Source organism: Triplophysa rosa, linkage group LG4 (assembly GCF_024868665.1).
Source record: "Triplophysa rosa linkage group LG4, Trosa_1v2, whole genome shotgun sequence".
Lineage (NCBI taxonomy): Eukaryota > Metazoa > Chordata > Actinopteri > Cypriniformes > Nemacheilidae > Triplophysa > Triplophysa rosa.
Genome location: NC_079893.1, coordinates 25,516,514 through 25,529,386, shown reverse-complemented (window position 1 = coordinate 25,529,386; position 12,873 = coordinate 25,516,514). Strand labels below are relative to the sequence as shown.

The 12,873-nt window shown below is 36.3% G+C and overlaps 2 protein-coding genes across 2 annotated transcripts in view; both read left to right on the top strand.

Moving 5' to 3' along the window:
* The first annotated feature begins 215 nt into the window (after nt 1-215).
* Nucleotides 216-12,873, top strand: part of LOC130553038 (uncharacterized) — a 111,488-nt gene continuing 98,830 nt past the window's right edge. The window contains exons 1-9 of the mRNA XM_057331776.1: nt 216-244; nt 345-499; nt 603-724; nt 1,081-1,142; nt 1,353-1,453; nt 1,575-1,638; nt 1,919-2,073; nt 2,191-2,312; nt 2,401-2,462. Coding sequence (XP_057187759.1) covers nt 216-244; nt 345-499; nt 603-724; nt 1,081-1,142; nt 1,353-1,453; nt 1,575-1,638; nt 1,919-2,073; nt 2,191-2,312; nt 2,401-2,462 — 872 coding nt within the window. The remainder of the gene's footprint in view (nt 245-344; nt 500-602; nt 725-1,080; nt 1,143-1,352; nt 1,454-1,574; nt 1,639-1,918; nt 2,074-2,190; nt 2,313-2,400; nt 2,463-12,873) is intronic.
* Nucleotides 3,052-9,157, top strand: LOC130552745 (uncharacterized). The gene is made up of 19 exons (XM_057331286.1): nt 3,052-3,165; nt 3,269-3,390; nt 3,747-3,808; nt 4,018-4,118; nt 4,240-4,303; nt 4,584-4,738; nt 4,840-4,940; nt 5,016-5,074; nt 5,214-5,333; nt 5,428-5,606; nt 5,755-5,876; nt 5,994-6,058; nt 6,193-6,303; nt 6,419-6,591; nt 6,682-6,803; nt 6,965-7,026; nt 8,167-8,270; nt 8,366-8,514; nt 8,647-9,157. The coding sequence occupies exons 4-19, from the start codon at nt 4,115-4,117 to the stop codon at nt 8,740-8,742; spliced, it is 1,686 nt and encodes a 561-aa protein (XP_057187269.1). The 5' UTR covers nt 3,052-3,165; nt 3,269-3,390; nt 3,747-3,808; nt 4,018-4,114; the 3' UTR covers nt 8,743-9,157.

Here is a 12,873-nt window from a genome sequence, read left to right as displayed (position 1 = left end):
ATAAGTTACACATTCCAAGAAGGAGATGCTATACAACCAGTCAGCTTCTTAAATCTTCTTCAGTTACCTATGGGTATGTCGTTTATCATCCCTCGATGCCTAAATATCTTGAATAAAAAGAAACTTGTGTATCATCTAAAACATGTCAATGTTATTGTTTCCTTCTGATTTTAACTTCTGGATCAACCACTTCAACAATTTCTCCTCTGACAAACATGTTCCCGGTGACATCTCTAAATCAAGTGTAAGCCATTGACTATGATTATCAGAAATCAAAATAATTCATATCGTTATTTTAATCTCAATCACTGAACTGTATTTAATGAAACTTTTGTTCTTTGCAGATCTGGTTCAGCAGAGGTGACAAGCAGACTGGTGTTCAACACCTCATCTCCAGTCCCCAGTGAAGATCTGGTCCTGAAAGCTATCAATGATCTCAGAAACAAAAGAGAATCAAACATCAGTGATTCTGTGAAGCTGACGAATGTCACCTATGAGAGTAAGTGTCATCATCTCCAGGTGAAAGCTATCTATATACAGTATGAACAGTGATAAACAGTAAGCTTTGTTACGGTCTAAAATTAATTTATTTTTCCAAACAGAAATCTCAGAGACCTCTTATGCAGTCATCTTTACATTTACTCTGAGTAACATCAGCATGCCAGAGGACCCAGAGCTCAGAAACAGTACTTCCAAACAAGTGCAGGACATGATCAACGATGTGGTAAGCATTCCCAATTTACAGTGAAACAGTTTATTCAATCTGATCTCACAGGAATTTATAGCCATTTCACGAGGTGGCTAATTCATATGAGTTCGTATGTTGTGAATTATACAAAAGCATACGATTACTAGAAAAAATAATGCTGAAGCTCCACCCCAACCCCGCCCCTAAACCTACACCACTGGCGAAAAAGCAAATTGTACTAATATGTCTGAGCGAGACTGTATGAATTCATATGAATTATCCAAAATGATCCACCTCGTAATATAATTGTGTTTTTGCCGTGAGAATGTGTTGGTTTGTCCAGTACAAATCTTCTCCAGAGTTTAATAAAAAGTTTGATTTTCCTGTTGCAGCTGAACACTCTTCTGAATGACCCTGACAGTAAGAAGATTGAACCCACCTCCTCCAATTTTTCGTAAGTTTTAAACTGATACCTGTCTCTGAAATATTTACAGCATTCATTATTCTTTGTGGACATTTTGGAATACTAAAACAAGCTTAGCCCAAACATTTTGGAATATTAAAGCAACCTGAGCTTAAAAACTGCATTTGCCTAAAATCTCTTAACGGTTTCATATACAAGAACTGAAGTTCATTTCAAGTACCTTTTTTGCTTCTCTTCCAGGAGCGCATCAGACAAAATCAATGCCAATGTGGACTACACCTTCCAAGACAGCGATGAGAAACGACCTGTCAGCTTCCTCAATGAGCTCCGTTCACTGATGGGTACGTCCATATTGATGATAATGAACAACCCTAAAGCTTTAAAATTTGGAACAAGCAAAAAAACAACAGTTTGTTTTGATCTAAATGTATTCTGTGTTATTGCTTCCATCTGAATTTGTAGGACTGACCACTACAACAGTGCCTCCACAGGCAAGCGTCTTCCCTGTGACATCTGTACTGGAAACGTAAGTGTAGATTTTTTTACTTACCTGTTAAAAAACAGCATATGCTGGTTAGGTATGTTTTGAAGCATGGTAGCTGGTCATGAGCTGGTTTAAGCTGGTCCTGAGCAGGAGCTAGTTGCTTAGAACCAGCTTAGAACCAGCACATGACCAGATCAAACCAGCTACCATGCTTAAAAACATACCTGACCAGCATATGCTGTTTTCTCAACAAGGTTTTGTCTAGTCATTATTTCAATACCAAAGTCTAAAATGTATTAAACAAACATGTTTCCCTTTGCAGATCTGGTTCAGCAGTGGTGACAAGCAGACTAGTGTTCAACTCCTCATCTCCAGTCCCCAGTGAAGATCTGGTGCTCAGTGCCTTCACCACTCTGAGAAACACCAGAGAGTCACAACTCAATGACACAGTGAAAGTGGTGAATGTCACCTTTGAAAGTAAGTGTCATCATTTTCAAATAAAAAGCTTATTTATACATCATGATATAAATGTGTGGACCAGTGGTGAATATCAAGCTGTGGCACAATCTGAAATAAATATATATTTCCAAACAGAAGTCTCGGACACCTCATATGCTCTCATCATCACATTTTCTCTGAGTAACATCAGCATTCCACAAAACCCAGAACTCAGAAACTACACTTTCAATCAAGTGAAAAATACAGTCAACAATGCGGTAAATATTCTTAATTCATCCAATCAAAGAGTTGTATCCGATGACAATCCTCCCTGGTATTGATAAATGGTTTGATTCTCACTAACAGCTAAACACTCTTCTGAATGACCCTACCAGTGCCGTTCTTCAACCCAAGACCTCCGACTTCACGTAAGATGACATTTGACTTCTGCCTCAAAATTACATTTGTTCATTAGAGAAATGCAAGAAAACATTTGAGGATATTGAAACAACCCAACTGAAAACATACATTCAACTAAGTTTTAATAAAACTGTTTCACGTTAATTGAAGCTCTTTAGAAAAATCTTGTCTGTTTTTCTTACAGGACAACATCAGACCAAATGAATGGCAATATAAGTTACACATTCCAAGAAGGAGATGCTATACAACCAGTCAGCTTCTTAAATCTTCTTCAGTTACCTATGGGTATGTCGTTTATCATCCCTCGATGCCTAAATATCTTGAATAAAAAGAAACTTGTGTATCATCTAAAATATGTCAATGTTATTGTTTCCTTCTGATCTTAACTGCTGGATCAACCACTTCAACAATTTCTCCTCTGACAAACATGTTCCCGGTGACATCTCTAAATCAAGTGTAAGCCATTGACTATGATTATCAGAAATCAAAATAATTCATATCGTTATTTTAATCACAATCACTGAACTGTATTTAATGAAACTTTTGTTCTTTGCAGATCTGGTTCAGCAGAGGTGACAAGCAGACTGGTGTTCAACACCTCATCTCCAGTCCCTAGTGAAGATCTGGTCCTGAAAGCTATCAATGATCTCAGAAACAAAAGAGAATCAAACATCAGTGATTCTGTGAAGCTGACGAATGTCACCTATGAGAGTAAGTGTCATCATCTCCAGGTGAAAGCTATCTATATACAGTATGAACAGTGATAAACAGTAAGCTTTGTTACGGTCTAAAATTAATTTATTTTTCCAAACAGAAATCTCAGAGACCTCTTATGCAGTCATCTTTACATTTACTCTGAGTAACATCAGCATGCCAGAGGACCCAGAGCTCAGAAACAGTACTTCCAAACAAGTGCAGGACATGATCAACGATGTGGTAAGCATTCCCAATTTACAGTGAAACAGTTTATTCAATCTGATCTCACAGGAATTTATAGCCATTTCACGAGGTGGCTAATTCATATGAGTTCGTATGTTGTGAATTATACAAAAGCATACGATTACTAGAAAAAATAATGCTGAAGCTCCACCCCAACCCCGCCCCTAAACCTACACCACTGGCGAAAAAGCAAATTGTACTAATATGTCTGAGCGAGACTGTATGAATTCATATGAATTATCCAAAATGATCCACCTCGTAATATAATTGTGTTTTTGCCGTGAGAATGTGTTGGTTTGTCCAGTACAAATCTTCTCCAGAGTTTAATAAAAAGTTTGATTTTCCTGTTGCAGCTGAACACTCTTCTGAATGACCCTGACAGTAAGAAGATTGAACCCACCTCCTCCAATTTTTAGTAAGTTTTAAACTGATACCTGTCTCTGAAATATTTACAGCATTCATTATTCTTTGTGGACATTTTGGAATACTAAAACAAGCTTAGCCCAAACATTTTGGAATATTAAAGCAACCTGAGCTTAAAAACTGCATTTGCCTAAATCTCTTAACGGTTTCATATACAAGAACTGAAGTTCATTTCAAGTACCTTTTTTGCTTCTCTTCCAGGAGCGCATCAGACAAAATCAATGCCAATGTGGACTACACCTTCCAAGACAGCGATGAGAAACGACCTGTCAGCTTCCTCAATGAGCTCCGTTCACTGATGGGTACGTCCATATTGATGATAATGAACAACCCTAAAGCTTTAAAATTTGGAAAAAGCAAAAAAACAACAGTTTGTTTTGATCTAAATGTATTCTGTGTTATTGCTTCCATCTGAATTTGTAGGACTGACCACTACAACAGTGCCTCCACAGGCAAGCGTCTTCCCTGTGACATCTGTACTGGAAACGTAAGTGTAGATTTTTTTACTTACCTGTTAAAAAACAGCATATGCTGGTTAGGTATGTTTTGAAGCATGGTAGCTGGTCATGAGCTGGTTTAAGCTGGTCCTGAGCAGGAGCTAGTTGCTTAGAACCAGCTCAGAACCAGCACATGACCAGATCAAACCAGCTACCATGCTTAAAAACATACCTGACCAGCATATGCTGTTTTCTCAACAAGGTTTTGTCTAGTCATTATTTCAATACCAAAGTCTAAAATGTATTAAACAAACATGTTTCCCATTGCAGATCTGGTTCAGCAGAGGTGACAAGCAGACTAGTGTTCAACTCCTCATCTCCAGTCCCCAGTGAAGATCTGGTGCTCAGCGCTGTCAACAGTCTCAGAAACTCTAGAGAGTCAAAACTTGATAAATCAGTGAAGCTAAAGAATGTGACCTATGAAAGTAAGTATTATCGCTTTACTCTCAAAGACTCTCATACTATGTAAATAAACTTGAAATTTTCATATATGACAAAATGCTAAATGAACAATTCTGTGTTGCAGAAATCTCAGACACCTCCTATGCGGTCATCTTTAAATTTAGTCTGACTAAAGTCAGCATGTCTAACTCTGTCGAGAAAGTGCTGTATAGTACCAACACTGCGGTAAGCATTTATAACAAGACCAAAAAAATGAAATCACAATAGATTTGTTGAATAGTTTGGTTGTTTTGCTTACAGCTCAACACTCTACTGAATGAGCCTGCAATACCTTTTGATGCCACACTCTCCAATTTCACGTAAGTTTCAAGCTTTTAAAGCTAATTTTCATTATTCTTGTATTTACCAAGTGATCACAGTTCCATTATACATGGTATACGTGTTTTTCACATGTCTATGTCAAACAAGTCAAGGTTTCAACATCTTTTTTATTATTAGGAAAAACGAGAAGCAGATTGATGTTTTGATGGGCCATGTCTTCAATGATAAAGATGTAATAAAACCTGTCAGTTTCTTAAAAGAGCTTGAGTCACAAAAACTATCTCAGACCAAACTTATGTAAGAGCAAGAATCAATCATTTATATTCTTTTATTCAAAATTATATTTTGATTCTCTTTCTACATTACTTATCTGTTAATTGCTCTTTTTCAGAGAAGGGAAGGCGGTTATTCGCATTCGCATTCTGGTTGAAACGCTGGGCCCCATACCTAAGGAAAATGCAATTCTGGGGTTGGTGTACTCTTTGCTGGATGCACGTTTTACAACTAAACAAAATGGTAGAACGGAAAAGCTTGGTGAACCCGTCAGCTTTCAGAACGTGTCCTTTCATAGTAGGTCTTTCTCTTATCTCTGAATTGTATTTTGTTCTAAATATATTATTTAATTTACAAACAAGGTACTATCCAAAAATGTGTTTGCATGTGGCAACACCTGCATAAAACTTGTCTAACAAATTTTGTTAAATATTTTCTTATTAAGGAATTTCTGATCATTCATATGCCCTCGACTTTGGATTTGAGATCAACAACGTCTCAATGGCAGAGAACAAAGGAAACAGAAATAACACCTTCAAAATTATCAAAGACGCTATAAATAAATTGGTGGGTTTAAAGCAGTTTATTTTTAGAGCATTTTGCGCTATGATTTCTATTTAATAACATTGTCATAAGTAAAGTAATACACCAACTAATCTCTTTATCTATTTCTAAACTCTTCAGCTAAATGAAATCCTCAAAGAAAACTCATCAGCTGATAAGATCAATTTTGATGAGGTCGATTTCAAGTTAGTAAATTTAGATTTTTCTCTTTGATTTTGTAAATGAACTTTTATGTAATGTTACGGTTTGGAGAAAACAGGCTCAGATCATGTCTCATCAATTCTCTTATATATCACTATGTATTTTAATCTTACCCCAGGAATGACTTTGCTGAGATCACGGCAGATGTGGTTTATAGCGTCTCAAAAAGCAACATCAAGGCTCCCAGTAAATTTCTCTTCAAACTTTTTGAAGACATAACTCCGAGCAGGTAAGTGCAATAAGTTTAATATAGTCAATGAAATTTATGGGAAAATATGATACATAAAGGACAGTTTCTGATCATTTTTTCTCTGAATGTTCTTTTGTTTCGCCCCCTTTTTCAGACTTGGAACGGTAATCATTGACATTCGGCTTGTGTTTAAAACGCGAGGCCCCATACCAACTGAGAGTTCTGTTCTACAGTTAGCCAACTCTCTGCTAGACTCACGACTCAGAACCAAACGAGAAGTGACAAAACTCAATGACCCTGTGAGCTCTGTGAATGTCACCTATACAAGTACGTTTGCTTCTCCAGGAAACAATAACTCCACAATGAAGTGAAAAGATGTATCCATTCACTAATGACTAATATGTGCTTTTTTTCAAGAACTTTCTAACAACTCGTATGCCCTCAATTTTGGATTTGAAATCATCAATGTTAATATGTCTGAGAGACTTGTACTCAGGAACAGCACATATGATCTAATCCAGGACTCTATTAATAAACTGGTGAGTCTGTGACAATTCAAAACTGTTGTAGTATATGTAATGTTGTGAAATTTTAATTTCAATAAGAAACTGCCTTGCTAGAATTAAATGAAACTCAACATGCAAAATATAACTTGCATAATATGTATTGCATAACTGTATTTTTCTGCCAATTTGTTCAGCTGAACCAGATCTTAAACGACCCAAAAGGCACTCCATTTGTGTTCGATAGGGCCAAATTCACGTAAGTTGTGATTTACTGCTTTTTTACTTTAAGTCAGTGGTGTAGTCTATGTGATACGTAGGTATACACTGTACACCCACAAGAAAAGGTCAAGAATTTCCATATACCCACTTAAAAAAGCGCGACGATACGTAACAACATCGTTTTTTGTCAGAAAAGTGCAATGCACTGACTTTTGGACCTTTGGTGCAACTAGGAGATATGAATCAAAATGAGATAATGAAAGGCACGAGGCTCATGCTACACTATACGCCGGGTGCCCCTCTGTCACGATAGTGTTCCGGGGTCTCGATCACGTTTCTCTAAAATAGTTATTAGTGACAAGCATCAGAGTTTGATTTTAACCATTTATTTCAATATGATTTACTGCAATTCTTTGACATGATATTAGTCAAAATCAAACTAATTCAAGATATAAAGATTATTACTATTACTATCACAGGATATTCTTTATTGCCCTGCTGAATAAAAACTCCGCCCCAAACACAATACATGCAGATGGGAATCAATAGAACATAATCCTGTTGGAATAATAATGCCCCCCCAATTTTTCTTAAATTTTTAATAGAAAAACGTATGGTTCGTAATGCTATTTTAATGGTAACCACTAGAATTTATGTGATAGTTTTTATTTTTCAGCAAGGTGGGTTTATGTAGAAATAGTATATCACAAATAAATTACTTTAAAGCTGTTTTTTCAAAGACTGGATCACAAATGTGCATTGAAAATTGTCAGCTGATAAAACCTGTGCCTTAGGGATTGTATACATATACCATGAGGCTAAATGAAGCTCCTAACTGGCTGAGTTAGACATTGATTAACAAAACCAGCATGTCCCCCCCAGCTGTCAATGGCTATTGAAGTCTTGCGTCGCTTACAATAATTACATGTAGGTGCATACTGTATACATTAGTAAGTGTGTGTGGTGGTGCTCATGGGGTGTCGATCTGGGACGGGTGAGTATAAGGCTGAAAGGAAAAAATCACAGTGTACTCATTACAAAAAACAAGACTACACCACTACTTTAAGTACAGCAGAAATATCTTGATTGAGGCCAGGTGTGACTCTATCATGTGTTACTTTAAAATTCACTTGAAAGGATTTCCAATGTTCATAGTGCATTTTTAATTCCACCCCAGGGGCAATACCACTGTGATTAAGGCAGATGTTGAGTATGTTTTCTCAGATGATGACATCAAGTTTCCCAGTCCTTTCCTCAAAGAACTTCTCTATGTTAATAGTGGTATGTTGTTCTCTTTTAAATTTCAATTTAAATAGCTCTTTAGTTTTCCTTTTCTTAACATTGTTTCCCTTTTTTCCTTAAACATTTGTTTATAGACACTACCACCGCTGCACCTACAACCACATTCTTTCCCATCGTGGTAAACACTACACCAAACAACAGCACTAGTGTGACGTGGATTGTGGCTATAATCGTACCCTGTGCTATAGCCATCATGCTTATACCTTGCTGGATTCTACTTTGCGTAAGTATTATGATGACTGAATTTAAAATATGTATGGAAATGTTCGGAGAATATTCATATTTTTGGGGGGGCTTAAAACAGTTTTTACTGTTCACGAGAATGAAAATGATTGTTCAATGCTCTCTCTCACAGTGTTTGCTGTGTGGTTGCTGTGCCCGATTAAGACAACGCTGGCACAGAAGACGGTCATACAACGTGCAGTACACCACTCGAAACAGCATCTTCTAATAAATTTAAAAGACAAACGGAAAAAAAACAGCAACTCAAGCAACTGTAACGCACGACTTCAGCACACTGTTAAAAATTACTTTCTCTGTTTCTAATTAAAAATGTACCATTGATTAATTTATGGTAATATTTAACTTGGCAATGATTATGGTAACTTAGAGCTTTTATAATACTATTTATTTTCTTCCTGTATTGCTGGACAGACAGGAGCTGCACAAAATTGTAATGAAAGTGATTTATTTTTCTGAACTGTATTATGTGATGAAAACATTATTTATTAATACCTGTGCAATGTTTACAATGGTTTACAAGGTTGATTTTTTCCTACAAATTATTAATTTATTAAATGTTACACATTTCAGTATAATGGGCAAATGTGACAAAATTTAATTTATTTATACAAATTAAACTTATTATGCACTTTATATCTGTGACTCAAAATTCTTGTGTGATACAAAACCAAAAATACAAAACAGTGTTTAGTGAGTACAAAAAAAACAGTACAGAAAGTGTACAACACTTTCTTCATATTAGATGTGGGATGGAGTTATGACATTCTAATGACAGTTAAAGGATCCAGTGAAGTTACTAGGTTTAGTGACAAGGTTTTATTATACATTTAATTGGTATTTGCAAAACCCACAGACAGACATGAAGGATAACCAATAGTACACTTTGGTGCTTCAGGATACCACAGAATTTTTGACTGGTTCCACAAAGAACCTTTCAAAAGTTTCACAAAAGGTTCCTTGTTGTGGAAAGAGGTTATTAAGATGATGAAAAAGAAAAACGTATTACGTTCTTATACAAACATTTGCGTAAATGGTTGAGGAACAAGAAATAGCACTTCTATGGCATACAGTAGCTTTCAAATGATTTAATGTAATGAGCTATGTAAAATTAATTGAGCATGTATATGTTTCTGCCCAATACAGACACAGGCAACTGACACAGCATTACAAATAAAATCGGTTTCCTTACTTTGAAACTTATATATATTTAGGAAATGTTTTTTTAATTATTTAGTATTTTATACATAGTCAGTACAGACGTGGACAAAAAAGTTGCTACCCTTGGTAAATATGATCAACGAAGGCTGTGAAAATATATCTGCAACGTTTCTACTTTTGATCTTTTATTAAAAAATCTAATATTCCAACATTTTATTAAACAAAAAAACAAACAATTGGAAGTCTCATACACCCTGGCCACAATTTTTGGTACCCCTAGAAATTCTTATGAGTAAAATATCTCTGAAGTATATTCTCATTGATATTGACATTTTCTTAGCACACCAAGGTGACTAGAAACACGATGTTGTCCAGTCATGACTTCTTATTGCACAAGAGAATAAATATTCAATAACACAAAGCCCAAATCCCCTTAATTATTCATCACATTGGGTAAAACCAAACAATATAGTTCTGATGTGCAACAAAAGATTGTTGAGCTACACGAAATAGAAATGAGCTTTAAGAAAATAGTTAAAACAATAAATATTCCCATTTCCAACATCAGGGCAATGATCAAGAAGTTTTGATCGACTGAAGATGTAGCCTGAAATCTGCCTGAAATAGGATGTGTGTGTGTCTATATTGTCTTAATGCACAGCAAGGAGAATAATTTGAGAGGCCAAAGACTTTTCAAGTATCACAGATGAGGAATTGCAGAAATCAGTTGAATTTTGGGGTCAGAAAAAAATTAAGGAAAACATGCACCTCATGCACCACAAGTTGTTTAGGACACTTTTCAAGAAACAAATCTTCTGCTCTCATGCAAAAACAAACTCCACCATATTAATTTGACATACTGGAACTTCAACCAGGACTGGGGCCATTGGAAATGAAAATATATTTTTTGGCAGAAAGAACACAAGATGGGTTTGGTGCACACCGGGATAAAACTTTCCCCATGTCCACAGTTAAATATACTGCCGGATCTTTATTTTTGTGGATCTACTTTTATACCGGAGGTTCTGGACATCTTGTTCAGATACATGGCATCATTAATTGAATCAAATACTAACAGGTTAAAAAAAAGACCTGATTTACTTTGCTAGAAATCGTATAATGGGTCGTGGTTAGATCTTCCATCAGGGCATTGGTTCAAAACAAACATAAAAATCAACACAAAAATGGGTCACTGAGCACAAAATCAAGATCCTGCCATAGCCAGTCTAAGATCACTTGTCATGTATTCTTCAACTTCATCAGACATAAAAGAAAAGATTCATGTTCATAGCTGTTTTTCATTCAAATGGAGGTTGCAGAAAGTATTGAATACAAATGTAGCAATAATTGTGGCCAAAGTGTATTGGAAAGAAACAGTTGTGTCATAATGGGATACCCTCCCACTTCCAATTCTTTTACTTTAATGAAATATTGGAATTTTGTAGATTATTTTATAAAACATTAATAGGAGAAATAATGCAGATATACTGTATTAAATAATCACAGATAATTACAGATATTACAGATTAAAATGGGCATTTTTGTTTGTTAAATAAATGTATATGTGCTGTGAGTGTTACAACACTGATACAACAAACACAGAGATGAGCGTTCACACACCAATCTTTACTTTCAAAAATCCAAAAGTGTAACGAACAAAGGGTAATCCACAAAAAACCAAGAGTCAAAAAGTCTTTATGGGAACCACGGAACATTAACGTAAAACCTGACAATTACATGGTACACAAAGTGAGTATAAATAGAGTCCGGATTATGGGGAACAGGTGTGGGTGCAATTAGTATGATTGGCTGATGAGTAGAATTGTGGGAACTGAAGTACATTAATACTCCGGTGACTGGGAACGTGATAATCGTGTGATGACGTCTGATGCAGAGGGCGTGGTAACCGTGACAGTGAGGTGGGGTTGATTTATTTTTGCTGTTTGTTTTACTTTGTTAATGTTATACATATCACAATCAGATGTTAAATAAAATGTATTGTCATTTTGTGTTTTGTCTTAAATTTTTGCATGTACGCAATAAATATTTAATGGAGAATCATGGTGTTCTGTCCGTGTTATGAAATGTTGCTATAGTATAACGTGTATTATAATAATAACAATAGTAATAACAATACTACTGAAACAACTAAAAAAACCAGCTCAAAACATACCTGTTCCGCATTTATTTGACTAACCAATAACTGTCTGACTGTCTGTCTTAAAAAAATTGTTGTTGTTCATTCTCTCCTTTGCTTACTCCAGCTTTAATCCTCCTAGTAGCATGGCCTTGCAAACTAACGGTACTGTTTAGCGTGTTGACAATATGTTTATATGCTCTCCTACTTGTAAGTCGCTTTGGATAAAAGCGTCTGCCAAATGAATAAAAAAGGGTTCCAAAAGGAACTCTGCTGGTTCTTTAATGCACCTTTAAGAGAGGGTTCCAGTTGGAACCTCCCCCACAGTTGCGATCTCCAGGAACCTCAAAAGGTTCGTTTTTGAACGTTTTTAGTTTTAAATTCCAGAAAGAAATGAATGAAGTAAAAGCAGAAGGTAGTATAATTAAATCATTCACACACATATCTTCTTGTTGAACTGCATTTTGCATGTGATTGATTTTGGAGCTCGTGTAAATGGTTAAACACCAATTTACAGTAGGCACAGTGGTATTTTATGCACCACACTGTGCATCTCTCAAGAGACAGCAGGGGGTCCTGTACTCGAATAAGTACTGCATGAACATGCCCATTACAAACAGGTTAAACCTACATTAAAATAGATCAATAAATAAAAACTATGATTAAAAACTTTAATGTACGCTTTTCTTATCGTGCGATGCAAATTGTGTAAGTTCCGATGGACTGTACATGCGCGTGCATACAGCTTGAGTAGCTCAAGCCCCGCCTACTCGGTCCCCCGAGGGGGAGCTGGAGCTTTGCTCCATCCCCTTGCATGCAGCCAGCACCCTCTCCATCCAGGGGGGTTGCCGAATTAGTGTTGTTGCGCGTCTTAAGATCAAAATTTCTAACTGTTTCAAGGGTCAGTCCTCGGGGGCCCGTACTGACCCGTGCACTCGTCCGTACGACCGCAGCGCAGATGGCACACAGACCTCGCTTGGGGCCTTCAAAAGTGCGTGTGCCCTTAATCTTCCTACACTGACAGAAAGGACGTCTGTGTTCAAA